Source organism: Pseudorca crassidens, chromosome 7 (genome assembly GCF_039906515.1).
Source record: "Pseudorca crassidens isolate mPseCra1 chromosome 7, mPseCra1.hap1, whole genome shotgun sequence".
Taxonomy (NCBI): Eukaryota; Metazoa; Chordata; class Mammalia; order Artiodactyla; family Delphinidae; genus Pseudorca; species Pseudorca crassidens.
In genome coordinates this window covers 113,346,260-113,372,864 of record NC_090302.1, presented here as the reverse complement: position 1 = coordinate 113,372,864, position 26,605 = coordinate 113,346,260, and the positions used below count along the sequence as shown (strand labels likewise).

Here is a 26,605-nt window from a genome sequence, read left to right as displayed (position 1 = left end):
AAGAGAGCACGTTTGTATTGTTTCAGACCACTCAGTTTGTGGCAGTCTGTTACAGTAGCGATAGGAAACTGGTGCAAATGTATCATTTCAGTCATACACAAATGTGTTATTATGAAAATGTTTTAACCCCACAGACCCCCTGCAAAAGATCCTGGGCATCTCCGGGGGGGGGGGGGTCTGTGGGGCACACGTGACCATACTGTGAGAATTCTGACTTAAGATAAGCCCGCTGCAAAATGCACATTGGGTGACTGGATAAGGTGACTTGCTGTGTTGTATTATAAGCTATAAGAATGGAAGGGCTTATATAAAAAGGGTGAAATCTGTTTGTATAATGTGATCCCAGTTCTCTTAAAATACTGTATACACACACATACCCCGCACAAATTTGGAGGGAGATACACCAAAATAATGATTTTTTCCCCTGGGTGGTGGATTTTTTTTTTTTTAAATGCTTTGCAGTGTTTTCCAGATTGTCACCAATTTGTCTTCAGATTTATAAAACTGAGCCAGAACTTCCAACTCACTATAAGGTGTATTTGTCAATGTAGGAAGATAGAACATATTTCATGAATAGTTTAACTTGCTTTATAACTTAAAATTTAGCCATGTGGCAAATGGGCCTTCTTTGGTTCTCTTGTGCTGGGCGTTGTAAATGTCAGGTTGGGGCTTGTGCCTGGCCTGCATATCTCCAGGTCTTTGAACATGTTTCCTCTGCCTGTAATAGCAGTTAGTACTGTGCTTTGCTTCTCAGGTTACACCTCACGCCCCTAGAAGGCCTTCCCTGACTTCTCAGGTTTGGCTTAGGGGCCTCTCCTGTGTTGTGAACTGTGTTGCTTCTGTTGTATGTTTGCTTTCCTGACTTTTCTTATTTGTTTTGGTTGTAGCTTGCCTTCCTCCTAGACTAAGCCCACTATCTTTCTGTCTAATTATCCTACTAATTTGTGTTGGCCTGTAAGCCATTAATTTTTCTGTCTGCATTGTTCTGTTTAGAGCCGATCCATTATGTACTGATGACATATCTGAACTCTTGATGAGCAATCTTATTTTCCTTATTTCTGAATTTTGTGGGGCTGGGATATTAGTGAACCGTGGACAGCCACGGATGTTGTTTATTTCATCCTCCCTTCTTACCGTGTTTGATATATTGGCATACATCCAGTAGAAGCTTGTTAAAAGTTTGCTACTTTATAAAATATTCATCTGTTTAACATATTAGCTAGTCTTATTTTATAGTGTTTAGGAGTCTGTTTTCCTTTTTATTTATTGAACGAATATTGGTGTATTGAGAAAAGTTTTGGTTTAACTGGACATCTATGAAGCCAGTAGGATATTCAGTGGAGTGGTAGGAACTGTCATTCACCCATGTTGTTACAGCTGTATTGCACAGGGGCCGAAAGTGGCAGTGTCATCATCATCCAGGAGGGAAAAGGCACAGGATGGAATATACTGTCTGTGTTACATCCAGCTCCCTGACGGTCGTCACTGTCATCACTTCTGTTTCTCATTTTTCTTATCTGAAAAATGAAGACAAAATATCAAATCTATTCTACCCACCCAACTCAGATTAGTTTTGAAAACAAAATAGAAGAATATAGTAAAAGAAATGGTGCAAATGTTGCTGTTATACCTGAGAGTCCTTTGTGGCAATTTTGGCTTGGGTGCTCAAAGGTTAAACTTACTTATACTTAGTGTAGCCATTAAACAGATTACATCATGACATTCACATAGATTATCCTGGGTTCACAATAATCTTATATGGTTAACTTCAGAGCTTAGTGATGACTTGGCTTGACTTGGAGAAATGCTAATTCTAGACCTGGCGCAGGGAAAATACAAGATGAGCCCAGGGTATGTGTAGTACCAGAGGAAGGAAGTGCTCAAAAACAGAAAGATGAAGGCGTGTCAAAGGAACACTGGAACCAACCTGAGAGAGTACCTAGTGACCAAACCTGGAACCATTTGAGCAAAAACCAATAAGGTAGAATTGGATTATAACCAAAGTGTAAGATAAATACAAATGAATACATATACAGATAAATAAATGGGGGGGAAAAGACAAGTCTCCCATGTAGAATTACAAATAATTTATGTAGCTCTTCTACCCTCATGGAGGAGGAGCTTAACTCCTACCTCCTCCTTTGAGGATGGGCTAGACTTAGTGACTTACTTCCAAAGAATGGAGGAGGGGAAAATGATAACCGAGTACTGGATGTTCCCACCAGCACTGAGGCCATATGGATGTCACATACCCCCAGTACGTGACGAGAAGGGCACTTGCCTTTGTGATATTCTTTCCAAAGACCCATAACCCCAGCCTAAGCACAAGAGAAACAATAGACAAAGCTAGACTGAGGGCATGTTTTGCAGGACAGGGTCATGAAAAACAAGGAAAGACTGAGAAACTGTCAAGACCAGAGGAGTGGAGGGAGATGCATTGACTAAATGCAATGTGGTGCCCTGGATGGGACCCTGGAATAGAGACAGGACAGTAACAGAGAAGCTGGTGAGCCAGAGGATGTCTGGGCTTGACTTAGTGGTAATGTACCAATGTCAGTTGCTTAGCTGAGCAAAATGTGCCCTGGACACATAAGATGTTAACAGCCTGGGAAACTGAGCGGAGGGATTCGGGACCTCTTTGTACAATCTTTGCAACTTTTTTTTATAAATCTAAAATTAGTCCAAAGTAACGTTTATTGTAAAATATGGGTAGGAAAGAATTAACTTGTAAATAATAAAAGTAAATGTGCTTATTGCAGAAGATGTGAATGAGAAAAGGTAGTAAATTGAGATCACTTGTAACCCTACTACCCATGGATAGCTGACTGTTTTCGTATCTTTTTTCTAGACTTAATTCTATGTATAATCCATTCAGCAAATAATTCTTAGCCTCCTTTATGGGCCAGGCACCATGCCAGGAGCTCGGGATAGAGCAGCAAACAAGAATGACGTCTCTCTCATGGAGTCTGTGCTCTACTGAGAGAGAGCGAGCGCCGTTAAAATAAATGATAATCCCACAAGAACCAGTTACAGTGGTGTTGTGGGAAATGCTGTAAAGAAGCAGTACGGGCGTGAGGACATGTGGTGGGGGGAATCTAAGATGCACCATTGGAGTCGAGAACTGGAAAATGAGGGGTCGGGCAGGTGAGGGAGGGTGGAGTGGGGGCCCTGGGAGTTCAGGTACAGGTGCAGGTACAGGCGGGGGACTCTCAGGGAGGAAGGAGTTAGGAGCTAGAGGCGGGAGGGGCTGAGGCTGAAGAGGTAGTTAAGCGAGGTTGAAATCCTGCATTTTAAGGTTTGGGCCCTTTTTCCTAAAGAGTGATGGGGGAGTAATATGTTAGTAATTTTAGAAGATTATTCGGCTGCCGTGTGAGCAGGTGGGTTGGAAGGTAGTGAGAGCAGGGAGGTAAGTGTGGTAGGTCAAAGGGAGGTGATGGTTCTCTGACGGGCAGAGTGACAGATGCAGAGCAGACGGATTCAGTATAGCTTCTGAGGTGAAATCAGGCAGACATGCTGATTGTTTGGATGTGGTTTTGGGGGTGAAAGGAGAGTTAAGTGTTCTGTATTCCTAGCGCATGAAGCTGGTAATGCCATGTATGAGGCGGGACCTTTTTCAGTTAATATTAAAAGCATTGCCTTATGTACAAAAGCTTACCTTAATAATTTTTAATGGTTGCGTAATATTTGAATACATGAATGTATTCTAAATTCCTAGCAAAAATTACTGAGAGGAAGGCATTTATTAATATCTGTTTACGTGTAGTGAATACAGTGGTTTGCAAATGGATGGTAGGATTGTTGCTGAAGACTCTAAATGCTGCTAAGACAGTTGGAGCTGGTCGCTTCCTGTGAATAAGAATAATGAAGTTCTTTGATGTCAGCTGCAGGTAGAAGACATTAATAAAGTAAGCCAAGAGCAGTCTTTTAGTGAACTCAGTTCCTTGCACGGGGATTTGTAAGCAAAACAAATTATTGATAGTGTAAAGTTGTGGTATAGCTCAGAAATCCAAGAAATGTATTCTGAGTTAGGATAATCTGACTTTGCTACAGGTCTTCAGAGGTTACGTTTGTTCATGATGTCATCAGTAGGTGACAAGTTGATTTTAGTTTCATCGGGCATCTACCTATGACATTGGTGGCATGGTTCTAATGAGTGAGGCATTTGGCCCTAAAGTTGAATTTGGCAACATAAATTCAACCCTTTAAAAAACATGAAATGGTTACATCGTGAATCCTCAGTAAAGGGTTTTTTAGAAATTCTTAAAATCAAATTAATAAAACACTGCCACTACCATTTAATGGTTATCTGTCAGCAGAAGGTCAAAACTCTTTCAAACAGTCTACTCAGAATTATTTTTAGAAATGAGCAAATAATTCTAGGGTTCATCTGATACTTATTCTGAGCAATGTTCTTAATACATATGACACCCTTCACATTCTGTTGACAACTACCTTGTAAACATTTTCTGCACCTGTATTTCTTACTTAATACGTGTGGAGTAGGGGACTTCGCAAATTTGTGTGCTTGGATAAGGGTTAGGTCACACATTTAGGGAGACCTAACCCATACTAAGTTTATGAAGTGCTGTAATTCAAGATGTTACTAATGAACTAGGAAAAAGAACTTGGTATTGTAAAGTGGTGTCTTGGTGAAATTAGCCTAAAATACCAATGGAAAGCCGATCAAATACTGGTTGGATATCCTCAGGAAGGTCATTGGACAGAAGTGAGCTTAGTTTTGATTTTCATATATAGAGCCTGAGGATTTGTACCTCAAATGTCACCTGTAATGGTTGTCTTGCTCCACAAAAAGAAGTCCATAGAAAGTTAACTAAAATTACTCGGTCAGTGAATAATTGTTTGGTACATGTACTCTACCCCTCTTACCCTAATGTCATGATGTAATGAATTGACTTTGTTCCTGTGCACGTAGAGCATTACTTATGAACTGTTCTTGGGAGAATTGAGAAAATAGTCGGTTAAATCCCGTTTTGTGTTGTGGTTCCAGTTAAAAATTTCAGTTGAAAAAGGCTTCAGGAGTTATGAACTAAGCCTATAAAATCATCAGCTGAAGTAAACACATAAAATCATAGGGAGTCTGTGGACCTGTTTAAACAGTTCTAAACCACTATCATTTAGAGGAAGTTCTTTGGAAGAATCTGTGCTTAGAACAAGTGAAAGTCAGTGTAGATACTTATGAACCTGTTATCTGTAACTGATTGACACTGTAAATAAGAGTTGACTAGAGGGGTTTAGGATAGGGAAGGAAAAAGAATAATAGATCCACACTAAATGTTAGTAGAATTAGAGATATTTAGGATAAACTTCTAACTTTTCAGACTTTTGAATTGTGAGGTATAACACACATCAGAAAAATGCGTAAAGCATACTTCTGCAGCTTAATGAATTATTACAAGGCAAGCACCTTTGCAACCCACTCAGGTTAAGAAAATAAAGGATTACTGTACTCCAGAAGCTTGCTGATGACAACCCCTTCCCTTTCCCTAGAGATAAATACTGTTTTCTCTTTGTCTAGTCACTTTTTTAACTTTACTCTATGGTTTGAGCATCTAAGTGTGCATCAATGGGATTATAATTTAGCTTTGCCCTGTTGTTGAGGGTTAAATAAATGGAATCATACAGTAAATTTTTTTTTCCTTGCTTTTTTTAAAAAATTAATTTATTTATTTTTGGCTGTGTTGGGTCTTCGTTGCTGCGCTCGGGCTTTCTCTAGTTGTGGCGAGTGGGGACTACTCTTCGTTGCGGTGTGCGGGCTTCTCATTGCGGTGGCTTCTCTTGTTGCGGAGCACGGGCTCTAGGCGTGTGGACTTCAGTAGTTGCAGCACATGGGCTCAGTAGTCATGGCTCGTAGGCTCTAGAGCACAGGCTCAGTAGCTGTGGCGCACGGGCTTAGTTGCTCTGCGGCATGTGGGATCTTCCTGGACCAGGGCTCGAACCTGTGTCCCCTGCGTTGGCAGGCACATTCTTAACCACTGCACCACCAGGGAAGCCCTGTTTCTTGCTTTTATGCAGCATGATTTTGAAGAATCTTCTTTGCTGCAAGTAGTAGCGTTTATGATGTTGCTCTAGACTATATCATTCTTTTTTATAAATACACCACCGTATACCTACTCATTTTACTACTGATGGATCTTTGAGTTCTTAACAGCTTTTGGTGGGTACAGACAGTGCTATTTTGAATACTATACATGTATCCTAGTGTGTATGTGCACAAATTTCATTGGTCTGGGTGTGAACTTGTTGGGTTGTAGGCTATGTTCTCCATGGTGGTGTTCTGCTTTACACTCAGGTAAGCATGTATGAGAGCTTCCCTGGCTCCACATTCACCGACCTCTTGATGATGTCCGACTTTTAAGTTTGTCCATCTGCTGGCTAGGTTATGGATTCTGATTGTGGTTTTAATTTGCATTTCCTTGGTAGCCAAAGAGATTCAGCATCTTGTCATGCTGATGAGCCATTTGAAAAATTTTTTGAAGTACCTATTCAAGTCATTTGTTGATTTTTCTATTGCCATATCTGTCTTAGAGGTATGTAAAAGTTATTTATTTCCTATAAACAAGCTTTTTGTTAAATGTGTTGTAAATACCTTTTATTCTGTGGGTGGTATTTCACTGTCTGTCTTGGTCTGTTTGGGCTGCTGTAACAAAAATACCACAGACTGGGTAGCTTCAACAACAGACATTGATTTCTCACAGTTCTAGAGGCCGGGAGTCTAAGATTGAGGCACTGGCTGACTCCATGTCTGGTGAGAAGGAGCTGCTTCTGGTTCATAGTCTGCCATCTTTTTCTTTGTCCTCTAGGGAGCTCTTTGGGGTTTCTGTTATAAGGGCACTAACCCTATTCACGAGGGCTCCACCCTCGTGATCCAGTCACCTCCAAATACCACTACATTGGGGATTCAATATATAAAATTTTTAGTTTTCAATATATAAATTTTGGTGGGGGCTTCCCTGGTGGCGCATTTGTTGAGAGTCCACCTGCCGATGCAGGGGACACGGGTTCGTGCCCCGGTCAGGGAAGATCCCACATGCCGTGGAGCAGCTGGGCCCGTGAGCCATGGCCGCTGAGCCCGCACGTCCGGAGCCTCTGCTCCGCGACAGGAGAGGCCACAGCAGTGAGAGGCCCGTGTACCGCAAAAAATAAATAAATTTTTGTGGGATACAAACATTCAGTCTATAACATTCTCCTAATGGACAGACATGAACAGATGTTCTTAATTGTAATGTGGTCCTGTATCATAATCTTTTGTGTTACGGCTAATGCTTTTTGTCATTAGAAAAATTTCCCTACCCTGAGGTCATGAAGATACTTTTCCCTATTATTTTGTAAGAGCTTTATTTGCCTCTCACATTCAAGTCTATAACCATCTGAGTGATTTTTGTGGGTGTGTATGGATAAGGGTGTATTTAATTTTTTTTTTTTTCATGGAGGTAGCCTGTGGTACCAATGCTACTTACTAAAAAAACCATTTTCTTACCCACTCTTTTATAGAGCCACCTCTGATATATATCAAGGGTCATATGTAAAGGAGGGTCTATTTCTAGACTCCCTATTCTGTACTGTTGGTTATTTTTCTAGCTTTATGTCAAAAGCACTCTGTTTTAATCACTCTACCTTTATAAACAGTCTCAGTGTCTGGTAAAGCAAGTCCTCTCACCTTATCTTTAAGAGTGTCTTAATTATTCCTGGGCCTTTTCATTTCCATGTAAATTTTAGCTGAGTTTGTCACAGAAACTCCTGTTGGGGTTTTGTTTTGTTTTTAAATTGAAGTATAGTTGATTTACAGTATTGTGTTAGTTCCTGTTTTTTTTTTTCCTGCGGTACGCGGGCCTCTCACTGTTGTGACGTCTCCCATTGCGGAGCGCAGGCTCAGTGGCCATGGCTCACGGGCCCAGCCGCTACACAGCATGTGGGATCTTCCCAGACCCGGGCATGAACCTGTGTCCCCTGCATCGGCAGGCGGACTCTCAACCACTACGCCACCAGGGAAGCCCTGCAAGTCTTTTTTTTAAAGGAATTAAAAAAAAAAAAAAAAAAAAAAAAGCATGCAAATCCTAACCCAAAGAACATTGAGCCAAGTTCTGCATTGGGGTCTGTTTTAACTACTCTTCAGCTCTGGGTTGCTGTTTTTCTATATATATTGCATTATGTATGTCTAAAAGATAATAATTCTTTTAAAGGCTATTACATCTAAAAAATAAATAATTCCTTGTAATCAATGATCTTGTCTATTTCACATTTCCCCAATTGTTTCATAAAAAATTGTACATTGAAACTGGTTGATATATCTTTTAAATCCTTAAAAAAAATTCTATAGGGCTCCCCTTCCCTTTTTTTTTTTTTTTCTTACTGTGTATTTGTTGAAGAAACGAACAAATCAGGTCATTTGTTTCCCATTTTGAGTTTTCCTGATTGTGTTCCTGAGCTGTCATATAACATGTTTCTCTGTTTCTTGTATTTCCTGTAAATTGGTAGTTAGATCTAAAGATAAAAAACATTTTTGTTTTTTATTTTTTAAGCACTTCTAATGTTGTAGATTTCTTGGATCATGTGGGTTCAGAGGGACTTGAAGGTTGAACATTACATATAGTTATGTATGTGTAGTTATAGTGCATGGTTGTAATCATATAATCATGCCCTGTGCCTCCCTGATTGTCACACCTCCAGAATCCCACATCAGTTTGAGGTTAGAATGGAGGGTGTATTTGGAAGTAGAAGTACCTCCCCCTTTTGAAATTCTAAGTCCTTTTTTATGCAGAGGTTCTGTCCCATGTGTGGACTAAAAAAAAAAAAAAAACCGCAGTGTGAGAGTTGTGAGTTAAGTTTTATTTGGGGCAAAATGAGGACTATAGCCCGGGAGACAGCATTTCAGAGAGCTCTGAGAAAGTGCTCCGAAGAGGCTGGGGTTAAGGTCAGTATATATGTGATTGTGGCGAACGGGGAGTACATGCAGTCAAGCACGTATATTTTGCAGAAGGTTTCTGCTAGTCACGAGGAGCAGACGTCACCAAGAAAGATTTTAGTGCTTTTCTAGATACGAGGAGATGCAAGAATTGGGCTCATAAAATCTTTTCCTAAAAATATCTATCTGAAGACCTGTTCTGCCTGTTTTCCCCAGAGCCCAGAGTGCCTGCCTCCTTCGTGCTCTCCACCCTGAACTCCTCTCAGGGGGTGCGGAAGGTCAGCAGCCGCAGCGGCTCAGGATTTGATCCTTGTAGAGGTAGATGGCAAGTGCCAATTTGTAGGTGACATGAGCATTCCCCTGCCCTGCACCACAGCCGTGCCTAGGAGTTCTTGAATGTGTCTTCTGCTCTCTTTAACTGTAATTCAGCTTCTTAGTCTGATAATACCTAATCTGTGTCGAAGTCCTCTTCGGCCACACCTTCCAGTTTACCTCTTCCCTTTCTAAAGTGTAATTGGAAAGCACCTTAGCCTGAATAATAATTCTTTTACTTTAGGAGAAAGTGGCAGCCATGGACCCCATAAGCATGAGAAATGTGTTCATTTCTGCAATTTTTTTTATTTTCAGATTTATCATTACAAAAGTAATCATTTATTTCAAAATTAAGTAATTGTTTAAAATTTTTAAACAATGTAGAACTTTACATAAAGTGAAAACTGAATGTACCATCATCCTCCCCACTTCCACCTCATTCCTTCCTCAGTGATAATTGTTAAGTTTGGTATATCTCATTTGAAACTTAACTCTATACAGATACACGACATATTATATATACATGCATACATATACAAATGTTTTGTTCTTTAAAAATATTCAAAACTTTTTACTTACGCTACAAAACTTTTATCTATGCAACACTATCAATGTATTTTATAGGGGAGGTATTCTTCCCCTTCTAGTTAGTGTTAGCTAGCTATCATTTTCATTTTTCCTGTATGACCAAGTTGTAAATCAGGAAAAACAGGTTAAGAGAGTGCCTACAAATTACCAAGAAAACTTGTAGATAGCTTTTCATTTTATAAAAAGGCACGGTAGAGGGCTTGCCTGGTGGCGCAGTGGTTGAGAGTCCGCCTGCCGATGCAGGGGACACGGGTTCGTGCCCCAGTCCGGGAAGTTTGCACATGCTGCGGATCGGCTGGGCCCGTGAGCCATGGCCGCTGAGCCTGCGCGTCCGGAGCCTGTGCTCCGCAGCGGGAGAGGCCACAACAGTGAGAGGCCCACGTACCGCAAAAAAAAAAAAAAAAAAAAGGCATGGTAGGATGTAAGTAGTATAAAAACTAAATTATTTATAAATGCCATATAGCGTATATTTTTTAAAAGTTTTATACTAGTAGAACTTAACACACCAAAGTACCAAAAAGGACCAAATTTATACTTAGTTAATTTAGCAAAGTTAGCTCTTTGTTTAAAAGTTCGCTTTCCTTGTTTAAAAAAATCATTTCGGGGTTTCCCTGGTGGTGCAGTGGTTGGGAGTCCGCCTGCCGATGCAGGGAACACGGGTTCGAGCCCCGGTCCGGGAAGATCCCACATGCTGCGGAGCGGCTGGGCCCCGTGAGCCATGGCCGCTGAGCCTGCAAGTCCAGAGCCTGTGCTCCGCAGCGGGAGAGGCCTCAGCAGTGAGAGGCCCGCGTACCAACAACAACAACAACAACAAAAAATCATTTCGGGTGGTTGGGGGCTCGGATGGGACAGGGTCGTGCCAGGGCGGGGGGGATGGCGGGGAGGGTGGAGTTGCTGGGCTCTGACGCCTTCCTCCATGCAGAAAAAGGAAAAAAATCATTTCCAAGAAAATTGGAAAAATACAGAAAATAGAAGGGGAAAGCCACCCATGGTCATTTCATAAATGTTAATAGCCAGAATCAGAATTAGATGGAATTGTCCTATGGCAGTAACTAGTCTATATTCCTTTCCCAGAACCTTTTCTCCCAAATCCCAGGTGGGATTTTATAAGAAAGTATGTCTTTCTGAGGTTCAAACTTTTTGAAATATAAAAACTTTATTTAATCTAAGTTTTAAAAAGTTCCCAAATAACTAAGATGTACTACACGAATAGAATTTCTCTCTTTACTGCCATCTGAGTCCTCTCTTCCTTCTCTTGCCCCCAATTCTCATATAAAATCATTGAATTGGAGTAGACCTTAGGGTTGGCTCATTCAGTACTTAGGAAAACAAATTTTACAAAGCCTCTGAGTCCTGTGGACCTGCTTCTAATGAATAGCACATTTTTGATTAGTGGCATCGTCCTGCCATAGCTGTTTCAGAAGGAGAATCTCCTAGTGTAATCACCTGAGAGCCAGCTGTAAAAGTTTGAACTCAGCTTAAATGAGCATCAGCTTTTTTTTTTCTTTTGGTTGGAATGACAGTTTGAAACAAAGAGTTCCTTTATTTCTGAATTTCATAAAATGTCTAGCAAAGAGACAGAGTGCACTTTGAGACATATTTCACTAAAAGCCTTTTTATTTTATTTATTTTTTAGCACAACAAAAATCTTTGTGAGGTAGGAAAAGAAGTCAGGAGAGAGGAAATCTCCCACCCAGTACATACATCTCTTTTTGCAGTTTCACAACTAGCCAAGTTATTTACTTAGGATGTTACGTTTCTTTCTCCTCAAACCTGGAATGCCTTACTAGCCAGTTCCTTGAAGGAAGGAAATAAGAGGCTGCTGAAGGGGATTAGTACCGATCCAGTTACTGAAATTTTGAATCCACAGTAGCACATTTTAGATAATTAGGAATAGGCTTTTAAACCTAAGTTTCCTGAAGCCTTAGGTATGTTCTAGGTCTTTATGATTCACGTGACGTTACCACCTACAAATTAGTGTATTTTTACTGTAAAATCACACGGCCTTATTAGTGTCGCTCGCGTGTATCTCCATTAGGAGTGAAAAGGTTCATGCGTTTTGGACACGCAGAATTTCCGTTTACAGCTCTGTGTTGGAAACCGAGAAGTACCGTTTCTGTCGCCGTCCTGTGGTTGCCCCCTTGCTGTGGAAGCTGTTTGGTCTGTCACCCCCGGGCTTAGTCACCGTCACACGTAGCAGGGCCTGCTTGATGGGGAGGCGAGCCCGTCGCTCTAGCAACCGTGGCACCTTGGTGACGTCAGCCCGCGGGGCTGCGCGCGCCGACCGGTCGGGCATGGCGGCTGCCCAGCCTGCTGCGGCGGGGCTGCGGGGCGCGCGCGGGCGGTGAGCTCGCGAGCTTTCCCTCCGCTGTTTCCTGCGGACCTCGGCCATGGACGCCGCCTCCGACCCCTACCTGCCCTACGACGGGGGAGGAGACTGCATCCCCCTGCGGGAGCTGCACAGGCGAGGTAATGCGGGCGGGCGGCGGGGCTGCTCCCGGGCCGAGGGTTCGAGGGCCTTGGAGGGTCCCGGTCCGGCTGTTCCCTGCGTGCGCATCGCGGCCGCCGTCACAGCGCGCCCCAGTCCTGCTGGGTGCTGCGGGCAGTGGCGCTTCTCCACCTTACTTCACACCGCGAAATCCGGCGCGTGTCCCCGTGCCATTGGATTTCAGCTGCTGCCGGTTACCGTGGAGCCCCTGCACCCTAACGTCAATTCCTAGGAGAAGCTCTTACCTGCCTTTTAGAACACTTTCAAATGGCAGTAGAGAGGAACACTGTTTTATATGAATATTTTTATTTAGCATGCATTCAGCTGATTAACTACATTGTCTTCCACAGGTATCTGGTAAAAATTTATATGATAAAAACATATGGGATCATTTTTACACATCAGAAAAAATAAGAGTCAGTAGTTTGTAAAAGCCAGAAAAGCGCCCAGCATTCATGTAAGTCTTTCGGCAGGCACTGCCAGAAATGGTTACATGTTAATTGAACTGCCCTTTTTTCATTTTTCTTAAACTGATTATTCTGAAAATAGACTGGCAGTTCTAGAAAAAAAAACTGAACCTCAAGAAAAATCTCTTAGCTAGATGACTTCATTTACGAGCCACATTAGTTTGAATTTCCTGCATGATATTATGAACTCCTTTTGTAAGCAGCGAAGTCATGATTTTCCTGAGCATATTTAGCCTCTTATTTAAAACATAGTTTGTATTCTGATAACACCTTTCTTTAGTATTAAGTTCCATTAGGATGAAAAATGGTAATATATTCAACAAATACTTATTGGTTGACTTGTGTCTTCTAGACAATATTTTAGGCTCTGAACAGTTGTAACATTATATATCCCATAGTATTCTGTTGTTGGCAAAAGCGTGCTTTTCAGATTTTGAGAAAAACTATATGAAGATCATGTTATATATTGTGCTTTCTCTTAATTACCTTTTTAGTAAAATATACATACATATGTATATATAAATTATTTTAGAACATTTGGGGAAATACCTAAAAGCATAAAGAAGAAAATTAAATTTTCTCATAATCTTAACACCTAGAATTGTTGGGTTTGTTTGTTTTTCCAGCTCTAATGTGTTCCTGTGCTTTCCTTTTTTTCTGTGTTCCCATCATGCCTTTTCTGGTAGAGATTTCGTTAAACAGGAAGCAACCTGAATGAATGGTGACTGTTCAGATGTCACAGTATTTGCTAATCAGTAATTAAACTGTGTTTTCTTTGAGCTGTTTCGACCTCCGTTTGTTGATTTATAACAAACCAGAAGACCTGGGGTTGGGAAATTGAAATTCCCAGGTTAGCCGTGGCAGTCTTTGACATGACTTGGCATATACCCCACCTCTGTATAAGGTGTGCAAATAATAAGAAGTAAGCCAAAGCTTATGTGCAAGTAGGCATGGTTCCTGGTATGATTATCACTAAACTAGAAGCTTTTGGCTTCTATTATATTTTCACAAATAGTCCTTTAGGAACCTTGCTTAAGGTCTAAGTCAGTCCCACTCTTGGCAGCTCAGACGGGTTCCTTATCCCTTGACAAGCCCTTCCTCAGCCAACCTAAGCCGTTTTGTCTGAGAGTAACACTGTGTCTTTGTAGTACAGGTCAGTTGGTTATTAGGCTCACTTGACCGTTCTGTAGCATCCTAGCATCTGTGGGTAAGAGGTTATTTGTGTTCCATAATTTATGACCTTTTCTGGCCATGGGTCAAAACAAAGGAACTGGAGATGTGGAGACAAGCAGTTAATATGAATCAAGAAAAAGAATCAGCTTCCCTGTAAGGACACAATTGCAATGACTAGAAATATCTCTTGGGGCTGGAAAAGAGCGAAGAGGCAGATAACCCAAGTATAAAATTGTAAAGCATATCAGTGAAGGAAATAGACTGTTTACTGAATCCCTGAGTGCTAGGGTTAGGAATTACCTTTGTGGATAAATTAGATTTAATGCTCCTTGTCCAGGCAAGATGGTAAATATGACAGTTCCCACCTAAGTGAGTAATACAGAGACTAGAAATGGATGTAGATTAAAAAGAGAATTAAGGCTTCCCTGGTGGCACAATGGTTAAGAATCCACCTGCCAATACAGGGGACACGGGTTCGAGCCCTGGTCCGGGAAGATCCCACATGCCATGGAGCAACTAAGCCCGTGTGCCACAATTACTGAGCCTGCGCTCTAGAGCCCGCAAGCCACAACTGCTGAAGCCCGCATGCCTAGAGTCCGTGCTGCACAACAAGAGAAGCCACCACAATGAGAAGCCCGTGCACCGCAACGAAGAGCAGCCTCTGCTCACCGCAACTAGAGAAAGCCTGCACGCAGCAATGGAGACCCAGTACAGCCAAAAATAAATAAATAAAATAAGTAAATTTATTAAAAAAAATAGAATTAGTTAATATATTGTTGATGGATTAGAAATTAATATGTCATTTTAGAATAGTTATCTTTGGGAGTAAATTTCCTGTCAGACACTATTAAGTTCTTTCATAAAATATCTCTTCCATTTTCATCGGGGGGTGGGGGGAAGAAAACCTTTGGTTTATTTGCATTATTAGTTTTATACTTTAACTTTTTTCCTTATTTGTTCATGAAGTTTAGGTAGTTTGGAGGTTGAATTCTTTTTTATCCTAACAGGCCCTTATAGTGCATTTGATCTTTGGGACTTTTAGCATTATTTGAATATTGTTTCCTTTGAAGTTTGTGTTGAGCTCTCTTGTGTGTGTAAGGCACTCTCAGGTGCTGTGGAGAACTGGTGGGAGTAGTAATGGTGATATTAATAAAAGCTAATACCTATACACTGTTCTAATAAGTGCTTTACGTGTGTCAGCTCATTGATGTGTAACAAATTATTTTAACCCCTGTCACAGACTGTGAAGTAGGAACGGTTATAATCCCCATTTTCCTGTTGACAAAACTGAGGTAAAGAAATGTTCAAGGGGCTTCCCTGGTGGCGCAGTGGTTGGGGGTCCGCCTGCCAATGCAGGGGATACGGGTTTGTGCCCCGGTCCGGGAGGCCCACATGCCGCGGAGCGGCTGGGCCCGTGAGCCATGGCCGCTGAGCCTGCGCGTCCGGAGCCTGTGCTCCGCAACGGGAGAGGCCACAGCAGTGAGAGGCCCGCGTACCGCAAAAAAAAAAAAAAAAAAGAAATGTTCAAGAAAAGTCAGGATTCGGTGCAGATGATGAGACTCATAGTCTGATCGTGGAGCCACCCTGCTTTGCACTGTGTATGTCCCTGTGATAACTTGGCATGTGCAGTCTGGTAGGAGCGTAAGAAGGCTTCCCAGGTTTACAGACAAACAAACAAAACCCCAAGGAAGCTAATTTCTCGTGAATGGTACAGACTGCATGTTCTGTGAGTCTGTTTTGGGGGGGTGGGGGGGTGGAGACCAGTCTTCTTTTGAGAAGTGTTATCAAAGTCGGCCGAGTTTCCACGTCCACAGGGGATTTGATACGCGTTCCTGGTGGGGAGGATAGGCTAGTAAGTGCTCTGATGGGACCAAGTGCCTAGTATGTTGTTCCCTGATTAGTTTTGTTGTGTCACTGGGTCGGCTAAAGGGGTCCTTTAGGAAGGTAGAAGAGTGCCAGATCCCAGAGGAACTTGAATGCTAGACTAACACTGGTCTTAGACCACAAGAGGTGTGGCTCTCCTTCTGAAATAAAGTTTGAGGTGTTTTTTTTTTTAAATTTATTTAAAAATTTTTTTTGCTGCGCCGAGCAGCTTGCGGGTTCTTAGTTCTCTGACCAGGGAATGAACCCGGGCCCAGAGCAGTGAAAGCGCTGAGTCCTAACCACTGGACCACCAGGGAATTCCCAAGGGTTTTTTTGTTTTGTTTTTTAAAGCTTCTACCTGAAATCATTTCTTGACATCCATTAGCTCAGACATATATTTAAGTAAAGCTTTTTTCTTCCTATTATAATAGATGAATTTGTTCATTTTTATTCCCTCCTGGAAGTATCAGTAGTTAGCATTTTTTGCACGTTATTTGAAAATCCAGGTGTTAGATTCTTATTGCCACAGGGGCATTCTGTAGATTCTTTGTAAAATTATTTTAGGATTCGAGTCCTTATTGTACTTCTCTTACCTTTAATCTTCTAGCCAACTAGAAAATTAAATCTCTTCTTACAAATTAATTCATCTGATGTCAAAAAGTCTTTGTATTCTAAAATAATAGTATAAAACAAAGCCTGTCTTTAGATTTATTTTGCCCACAGTATATGAATTTAAAATCTTCAGTTAAATGTGTTTCATATTACTACCTCTAGCTCTGTTTTCTAAAATTAGCTGACACTTTTAGTATGGTTAATTTTATACCATCTCATGGCTTGTTGTAAGTTAAAAATGCTTTGTGTTTCAAGATATCAAAACATGAGCAGGTCTCTTGCCACGTAGATTAGGTTTGTGATTTTGGCTGTTTTCCCAGCATTGAGGTCTCTGTTTCGTGCTGACACGAGGCCACAGGAGACTGGTGGCTTAAATTGTATTTTAAAGTTTTGTTTTTGTTTTTTAATAAACAGATGTTTAATTCATAGTTTTTTGGTAGTTCTTTACAACCTTAACTAGATCAAAGATGGATTTACTTTAGTTTGTCAATTTATTCCCTCCACCATTTAAGAGAGCAAATTCCATGAATCTTTTTTTTCATGTAATCTACAGATCATCTTATGTGCAGAGATAATAAATGAACATGGAACTTGTTTCCAGTTATACAGATGTCTTAATACCCACTTTATCATCCCTACCTAAGAATGTGGCTTTTTATTTTGGGCTGTCAATAGAACAGAGAAGGAAACAGTGAATTGGGTAATTTAGCATTGCTACTTACTGGTCCTGTATCTTCTGTCAACTTCTTTGCCATTTGGTTTTAATTTCCAAGGCTTTGCCGTTTAAATAGGTGGCAGTTAAGTATGACTGTGAATGGCAGGACAAATTTAAAGAGTAAATACTTTATTTATCATATTAATTTATCCAGCAGATGTCCCGTTGCCACCTCCTAAGTACCAGCACTGTGCTGTTACACTTTTAATCTTCCATTTGGAAATCTGCTGACATTCTGGGACTTCCACTATCAACTTACAACACTCACTTTCCCCTCCCTCACGAGGGTGACCATTTCTTATCAATAGGGTCACAGAGGGAGGAGAAAATCCACTGGGGACTACACTTCCTGCTCTTAATACACAGCTGAAACTGGGCTGTCAGGGAATGTGCAGAATTTTAGATTTCTGCCTGCCTTATTCCATAATTTAAAATAAAGGCATATAAGTTTTATGTGTGTGTGATAGCACAGTAATCTGCCTATGAGCTTAAATGGCAGGGATCACTGCTCTCAAATCTTTTGAGATTGACCCCAGCGGTAATAAGCAATAGTCTTAGTAAACAAATATATACCTACTTTTGCATGTAGAGCTATTATTTGGATATTCCCCTTTGAGAAAAGACTTAGACTGTGGAAGAAGAGTGATGGTGAAATTTACTAATAAATTAGTTCACTCTAAGGTGTAACAATTAAGTACTATTTTTTTGTAGCTCAGTTCAGCAAATACATATTGAGGACTAGTGGGTGGGAATATAAAGGTTTTTATTTGTGGGAAAGCAGACAATTTCATTAATGTCTGTATTTCTCTAGTTCATTGTTTGTCAAATTACAGGTTTCAGCATGTTGGGTTGTGACAAATATTTAAAAAAAGAAAAAAAAGAGGAAGGAAGGAAACAGAAAGTAAAAATACCAGAGTATATGCCAAATAGTAAATATGCTAAACTTTGGTTTTACTTAGGTGCATATCTGTATACTGTGTCAGTGAGAAATATTTCTTGCTGTGGGCCACCGTTAAAAAAGTTTGAAAACCAGTTTCTAAGTAAACCCCTGGAGGGGCAGTTGGCTCTGCTTCCTGTGCCTGAGATGAGTTTGGAACAACCTGAGGATGAGAATGGGATGTGTAATTGTCACTGACCTCTGCCGAAGCACAGGGATGTGAGTGCTGGTACCAAAGAAGTACCAGTGACAACTTGTGCAGCAGACTTGTGGTCTGGGGCCAAAGGCAGAAAGGGCTGGTGATGGTGAAGCGTCGAGTTGTGTTAATTGTATGAGCGCTCAGTGCATGTGTGTAGGTGTTTTGGGAGAAGGCAGCATCAACAGTCTTAACCTACCCGCAGAGCAACAAGCAAACCAACCGTGAAGCTATTTTTAGGCAGTACTCAGAGTGGTAAGAAATGCCTTTGGAATCAAACTACTTGAATTTGAATCCATGTTCCACTACTTACTATGTGGCCCTGGGCATATCTCTTAACTCTCTGTGCCTGCCTTTTCTAATTTGTAAAATGGAGATCGTAATACCTATCTCCTGGGGTGGTTGTGAGGATTAAATGAGCTAATATATGTAAAGTGCTGAGAACAATGTCTAGCACACAGTAAGCACTCAATACATGTTCTTTTATTGTTAGTATTACACACAATGTCTGGCCTCTAGGTGGGAACGATTATCTTAATTCTGATGTAGTCTGGTTTATCTGTTTTTTCTTTTGCCACCTGTGCTTTGGTGTTTTATCTGCAAAACCATTGCCTCACCCAAGGTCAAAAAGATTTACTCCTCTGTTTCCTTTTAAGAGTTTAATAATTTTAGCCCTTACATTTGGGTCTGTGATCCATTTTGAGCTAATTTTCATGTATGGTGTGAGGTAGGTAGGGTCCAACTTCATTCTTTTACATATAGCTAGCCCATTGTCCCAGCATCGTTTGTTGAAGAGACTATTCTTTTCCCATTGATGAAAATATTTCTTTAAATAATAATATAACCAGAAAACTACTAGAGCTCATTAAAGAATTCGGTAAAGTTGCAGGATGTAAAATTAATACGCAGAAATCTGTTGCATTTCTGTACACTAACAACAAAAGATCAGAAAGAGAAATTAAGGAAACAGTCCCATTTACCATCGCATCAAAAAGAATAAAATACCTCGGAGTAAACTTATCTAGGGAGGCAAAAGACCTGTGCTCTGAAAACTGTAAGAGGCTGGTGAAAGAAACTGAAGACAACATAAACAGATGGAAAAATACACCATGTTCTTGGACTGGATGAATCAGTATTGTCAAAATGACTATACTACCCAAGGCAATCTATAGATTCAGTGCAATCCCTATCAAATTACCAATGTTAAAATTTGTATGGAAGTACAGAAGACCCCCAAATAGCCAAAGCAATCTTTAGAAAGAAAGATGGAGCTGGAGGAATCAGGCTCCCTGAGTTCAAACCATACTACAAAGCTACAGTAATCAAAACAGTATGGTCCTGGTAGAAAAACAGACATATAGATCAGTGGAACAGGATGGAAAGCCCAGAAGTAAACCCATGCACTTATGGTCAATTAATCAACAACAAAGGATGCAAAAATATACAGTGGAGAAAAGACAGTCTCTTCAGTAAGTTGTGCTGGGAAAACTGGACAGCTACATGTAAAAAAATGAAATTAGAACATTCTGTAACACCATACACAAAAGTAAACTCAAAATGGATTAAAGACCTAAATGTAAGCCCAAATACTCTAAAACTTCTAGAGGAAAACATAGGCAGAACACTCTGACATACATCATAACAGTATCTTTTTGGATCCGTCTCCTAGAGCAATGGAAATACAAATAAACAAATGGGACCTAATTAAACTTAAAAGCTTTAGCACAGCCAAGGAAACCATAAACAAAATGAAAAGGAAACCTACAGAATGGGAGAAAATATTTGCAAACAATGTGACTGACAAGGGATTAATCTCCAAAATATACAAACAGCTCATACAGTTCAATATCAAAAAAACCCACAACCTATTCAGAAAATAGGCAGACATTTCTCCAAGGAAGACATACAGATAGACAAAAAGCACATGAAAAGATGCTCTATATCGCTAATTATTAAAGAAATGCAAATCAAATCTCCAGTGACGTATCACCTCACAATGCTCAGAATGGCCATCATTAAAACATCTACAAATAATAAATTCCGGAGAGGGTGTGGAGAAAAAGGAACCCTCCTACACTGTTGGTGGGAATGTAAATTGGTGCAGCCACTATGGAGAACAGTACGGAGGGTCCTTAAAAAACTAAAAATAGAGCTACCATATGATCCTGCAATCCCATTCCTGGACATATATCTGGAGAAAACCATAATTTGAAAAGATACATGCACCCCAGTGTTCATAGCAGCACTATTTACAATAGCCAAGACATGGAAGCAACCTAAATGTCCATTGACGGATGAATGGATAATGAAGATGTGGTATATGTATACAATGGAATATTACTCAGCCATAAAAAATGAAATAATGCCATTTTCAGCAACATGGATGGACCTAGAGATTATCATATTAAGTGAAGCATACTGGACAAAGAAAGACAAATACATGATATTGCTTATATGTGGAATCTAAAAAAAAAATGTGATACAAATGAACTTATATACAAAACAGAAATATACCCACAGACACAGAAAACAAACTTATGGTTACCAAAGGGGGGAAAGCAGGGGGAATAAATGAGGAGTTTGGGATTAACATATACACAGTACTATATATAAAATAGATAACCAACAAGGACCTACTGTATAGCACAGAGAAGTCTACTCAATATTTTGTAATAACCTATAAGGGAAAAGAATCTGAAAAAGAATAGATATATATGTATAACTGAATCACTTTGCTGTACACCTGAAACTAACGTAACATTGTAAATCAACTATACTTCAATACAAAACCCAAAACCAAAACCAAATAAATAACATAAATTAAAATTTTCTGACAGATAATTTAAAAACTCTTTGTTTAGATTATAGATGTTAATAAATAATAAAGTTGTGTTTACATAGGTATGCTTTTGTGTCTGGGGAAAAAATAAACAAGGCAAAAAGTCCTCTTATCAATAAAGTTATTTTTGCAAGAAAGCTGCAAACCAGTTACAGCTCATTGATTGGATAAATTTTCCTACTTGCTGAGGTATTGATATTTTAGTGTTAGTGATATTTGAACTATGAAATATTGTTGGTGATATTTAAATTATATGAAGTCCATTTTACGGAAAGGTTGGTCATTGGGCATACATTTTATTTTATTTTTTAATTGTATTTCCTTTTTTAATATATTTACTTATTTATTTATTTATTGGCTGCACTGGGTCTTCGTTGCTGTGTGTGGGCTCTCTCGAGTTGCAGCGAGCAGGGGCTGAGTTTCCAACTCAGGCTTTTGAAACCCACGTAAAAGGCAAAGTCTTAAAAGCCAATACCTTTGAGTTGTAAGCAGTGGGTTTCTGGGTTTCAAAATGTTTTAAGTAAAAAAGAGAGTTTCTGCAATAAGCCTTGGGTTGAAAAAAGAACAGATGAAGAAGCAATTCTACACAGTTACATAAGGTTTGTGGGAGAAGCAAGGAGAGGGAATTGAGTAAACAAGAGAGTTTAAAATAGTTAAACTGGCAACTGGTTTCAGCTTTTAACATTTTATACAAGAAAAAAAGATAAGATCTAGTTAGCCACATTTATTTATAAGCTTTTAGCATATTTTCATTACTCAACATACTTTCTAAAAACCATCTCATGTCATTAAACGCATATGCATATCATTTTCAAAGGGCTTCAGACTACTATAACTGTTGTGATGTACTGTATCATTTAGGTTAGTTTGCATTAAAAACAGTATATACAATGAACATACGTGTACCTAGTCATCCTCTTTTCCAATTAATTTTTAAATTTTTAATCTTTTTCTTGTTCTTAACTTTTTTTCCCACAGTGAAAGAAGCCACAGTGCTGAATGTTGTTTTCTGTGTTCTGCTGTGTGTTTGTTTCCCTGTGGTGGTGGGTGTTTCCTGAATTGGTGGGGCACACGTGTGGAGAGGACGAGGAGATCGTGTCGGATAAGGAACCTGATGAGTAGTATTTCCAAAAGGTGTCCTGGTACGTCTCTGCTACTGTCTCCACAGATAGATCAGTGAGAGCTGCACATGCTTTGAGAAATGGGAGGTCCAAGTAAATCATGTCATTTTGTGTTCATGCACCTATAACAAGAGTTTTCACTGAGGCAAAGAGAGGCCTTGTCGGGGAAGTGCGGCCTCACCCCTTTATTTCATCCTGTCGACCTCTTTGTCTTCTGGACAGAGAACAGCTTTAGGAAAGTCATGTTATAATTTCCTAATTAGCCAACCCTTAAAATAATATTTTAGGAAAGAAAGAGAGATGTGCTTAACATATGAGAGAACTTTAAAATTTATTATTTATTTATTTATTGTGGCCTCACTGGATCTTCATTGCAGCACGTGGGCTCTTCGTTGCGGCGTGCAGGCTCAGTAGTTGTGGCATGTGGGATCTTAGTTCCCTGAGCAGGGATCGAACCCAGGCCCCCTGCATTGGGAGCGCGGAGTTTTAAAATTTTTTTAAATAAATTATTTTATTTAGTTTTGGCTGCATTGGGTTTTCGCTGCTGCGCATGGGCTTTCTCTAGTTGCCTCGAGTGGGGGCTACTCTTTGTTGTGGTGCACAGGCTTCTCATTGCAGTGGCTTCTCTTGTTGCGGAGCACGGGCTCTAGGCACCTGGGCTTCAGTACTTGTGGCACGTGGGCTCAGTAGTTGTGGCTCGCGGGCTCTAGAGCACAGGCTCAGTAGTTGTGGCGCACAGGCTTAGCTGCTCTGCGGCATGTGGGATCCTCCAGGAGCAGGGGTCGAACCCGTGTCCCCTGCATTGGCAGGCGGATTCTCAACCACTGCACCACCAGGGAAGTCCGGGAGCACGGAGTCTTAACTGCTGGACCACCAGGGAAGTCCCACATATGAGAGAACTTTAATTTGTGCTTGTGGCATTACCTGCAAGGTATGTGCTACATTCATGCATAAGGTGAAGTGGAGAGGGGAAGCTGGATAACTTACACAGTTGCTTCTAAGAATTTTATTAACACACAAATATAATTTATTTGTGTTCATCTCATTTTATCATATGTAAGTTAAACTTTAAACGAATCTAGGTTGCAGTGAACTATACACAAAGAAATGATAATTAGGAACATTTAAAAACCATTGTTATTGTTAGGAAACATAATACCTTTAAAATTACTCGTACTGTGGGATATATAGGCATTTCTGTGATCCTGTTAGAAATGAATGTCCCTACCCAGTTTAGAATAGGACAGAAAGTCTTTCCTTTTCTCCTTCTATGTACTATTCAGATTTCCACGTTTGGCAGAACAAACTATAAAAGAAAATGCATGTAACGATGTCACACACATACTAACGTAAAAGTGTGAATCTTTTTTTTTTAATAGTCAGCTGATTCTTGAATTTTATTTAGCAATAGTAAAGCAGACTTTAAAAAAAAATAAATTTATATATTTATTTATTTTTGACTGCGTTGGGTCTTCTTTGCTGCGCGCGGGCTTTCTCTAGTTGCGGCGAGCAGGGGCTACTCTTCGTTGTGATGCGTGGGCTTCTCATTGCAGTGGCTTCTCTTGTTGCGGAGCACGGGCTCTAGGCGTGCGGGCTGCAGTAGTTGTGGCATGTGGGCTCAGTAGTTGTGGCTCGTGGGTTCTAGAGCACAGGCTCTGTAGTTGTGGCGCACGGGCTTAGTTGCTCCGCGGCATGTGGGATCCTCCCGGACCAGGGCTCGAACCTGTGTCCCCTGCATTGGCAAGTGGATTCTTAACCCCTGCGCCACCAGAGAAGTCCAAAGCAGACTTTAAACATAAAAAATATGTTAATTGATTTTGCATTCAATATGATATATCTTTCATTTGTTAATAATAACCCAGTAAGAAACAGGATGAAAGGAGAGAGGTTAAAGCCAGATTGAAATGTCTGCGTTTTGGGACTTCCCTGGTGGTCCAGTGTTTAAGATTCCGTGCTTCCACTGCAGGGGGCATGGGTTCTATCCCTGGTGGGGGAACTAAGAACCCGCATGCCACGTGGCACAGCCAAAAAAAGAAAAAAAAAGAAATGTCTGCCTTTTTCTTCCGGGAGATTCCTTTTAATTATATTTATCAGAGCCAGAGAAATATTGTAATCAACTAGCAAAAAGGTGTTATTTTACTTTCATAGCAAAATCCATCTTGGTTACTTTCTAAGCCGATTTGATAGCAAGAGTCACAAGAAGGACTCAAACCTCTTTTCGGAATAATTTAGAGGCGAAACAGTGAATCTCTGTTTCTTTGGGCTCCTCCAAAACCAAGACCAATCAGCATTTCTCCCATACTCCGCTTTTTTCAAACAGCATTGCTGTGTCAGGTAGAAGCAAATAGGCATGAGAGGACAGAGTGACTTCAAATAGTCTGCTGGGGACACAAACTGCTCTGGCTAATTCCTATCCTAAAATGTGCAGTGGCGGCCCCAGAAATTCCAAGGGACACACATAAAAGTCCCAAAACATAGATCATTGGTGCACAGGGTCCTCTGGTTTAAAAAGTTGAATACTTTATATCTGACTTTCAGGACTTTTGAATTACTGTGTAGTTATGTAAGTTAGATGTCAGGGTAGTTTCTCCAGACTAATGATTTGAAAGTCACTGAGGCAAGACACAGGGCTTCTGTGGATGTGTGTGTGGTGCTGCCTCCGACATTAGGCATAGTGGTCTCTCCCCGCCCCTCCCTAGCTCAGAAGCCTGTTGGAGGGATACACTCTGTGTTTGCTTAGTACCCGCATGGTGCAGACGGTTGGGAATTCTCATCCTGGGGCTGGTGACATATTGTGTGCATGCTTGTTAGATGCTATAGAAATTTTGCTTTTGATTTTTCATAGAAGATAATAATAAAGATCAGTACTTCATGTCTCTTCAACTCTACCCACATACGGGCAAATAGGGGAAAAGTTTCAAGTTTGCAAAATATATCACAGTAGACTTAAAAAATTTTTTTCTTTTAATTTCAGACTTAGAGATGTTGAAAAATAGTGCAGAGAATCCCATATACCCTTCACCCAGGTTCCTGAAATGTTAACATTTTACCACATTTGTTCATCCTGTGTCTTGTTCTCTTGCTGTTATATCTACTGATTTTTGTGTAATACATAATCTATACGGCCATTTATATGTATGTGGTGCATATAATTACCACGTAATTTTTTCCTGAACTCTGTAAGGGTAAGATGCAGACGTGATACGCTTTAACCTCTAAATACTTCAGTGTGTATTTCCTTATGGAAGGATATATAGCTTATGTATAGCTAAGTACAGTTTTCAAACTCAGAAAATTGACATTGATACAGTACTGTAATTAGAGCTACAGGCTGTTTTCAGATATGCTGCTTGTTGCCCTGTGTCCTTTAATACAGAAGCGCAAACATGTCTGTCCCAGACCTGCTGTGCTCGTCCAGCGCACATGTCATGTTCTGTGGCTGTCTCTTTGGTCTCCTTTAATCTAGAGGCGCTCCTCAGTCATGCTTTGTCTTTCGTGACTTTGACATTGTTGAAGAATGCAAACCATTTATCTTGCAGAATTTCCCTCAGCTTGGATTTGTAGTGCTGATTATGCGTTTTGGGCAGAGCCCCCCAGAAATCTTCCTAAATGGTATAGAGGCTTTGGTGCTTCCCTCCAAAATCCATCCTCACAGTGACCAATTTTAGTATTATCGTACAGAAAGCGGAGTCAGATTTCTGAAATTCATCAAGATATTATACATGCTCTTATTATTTTTACTCTCCTGTCGCTTTTTCTTAAGAAAAGTTGTGGCCTTTCAGTTAGCTTTCACAAAGTGGAAATTAGTAAGTAAAGTCAGGATAGAGGGAGGAAGAAAGAGCTAGTGTGTATGTAAAGGCTGAAGAGGAAGGTTTAGAGCAGATGTTTTATGTAAGCAAGCATGGGCCATTGCAGGACTTGGGCCTTTAAACCCTCAGCCAAAACGGTGAATTATTTATTCCCGGAGGGCTTCTGCCAAAACACTGAAATCAGTACACTCCTCTCCTTTTAGCAGTTTTACACCTTTCCAAGGCAAGCACAAATGTATTAACTGGGGAGGTAAGAGAGAACTCTGTTCTATCTGGTAGAAGTAAAGAGACATTAAGTTTATTAGCACAATATTAAGTACTTATTACATTGTTTGAAATACTAACCCTTTTTGTGTTAATGCTTGTTCCTAATACTGCCTCTTTGAATGATCAAGAAACAGAGCTTGCAACCCACAGTGACGTCCGTTTGGTTTCTGTCTGAACAGTAACAAAATGAGTCCCTGTCTTGGCATGGTGGCTGTGTGTGTCTCTCCCTCCCACCGCCCCACTGCTTCAAGACCCCCTCCTGCTCTAAACTAGGCGTTGTTTATAGCGAGGGGGA

General features: G+C 40.5%; 1 protein-coding gene across 5 annotated transcripts in view; it reads left to right on the top strand.

Moving 5' to 3' along the window:
- CLCN3 (chloride voltage-gated channel 3) overlaps nt 1-26,605 on the top strand; it is an 83,581-nt gene that overhangs the window by 22,953 nt on the left and 34,023 nt on the right. Inside the window, exon 1 of one of the 5 annotated variants that reach the window (XM_067745381.1) lies at nt 12,099-12,292. The exons of 3 other annotated variants lie outside the window; for them this stretch is intronic. In XM_067745381.1, coding sequence (XP_067601482.1) covers nt 12,214-12,292 — 79 coding nt within the window. In that variant the 5' untranslated portion in view covers nt 12,099-12,213. Of the gene's footprint in view, nt 1-12,098; nt 12,293-26,605 lie in introns of those variants that run through there. One more of the 5 variants, XM_067745384.1, reaches the window with a different exon arrangement.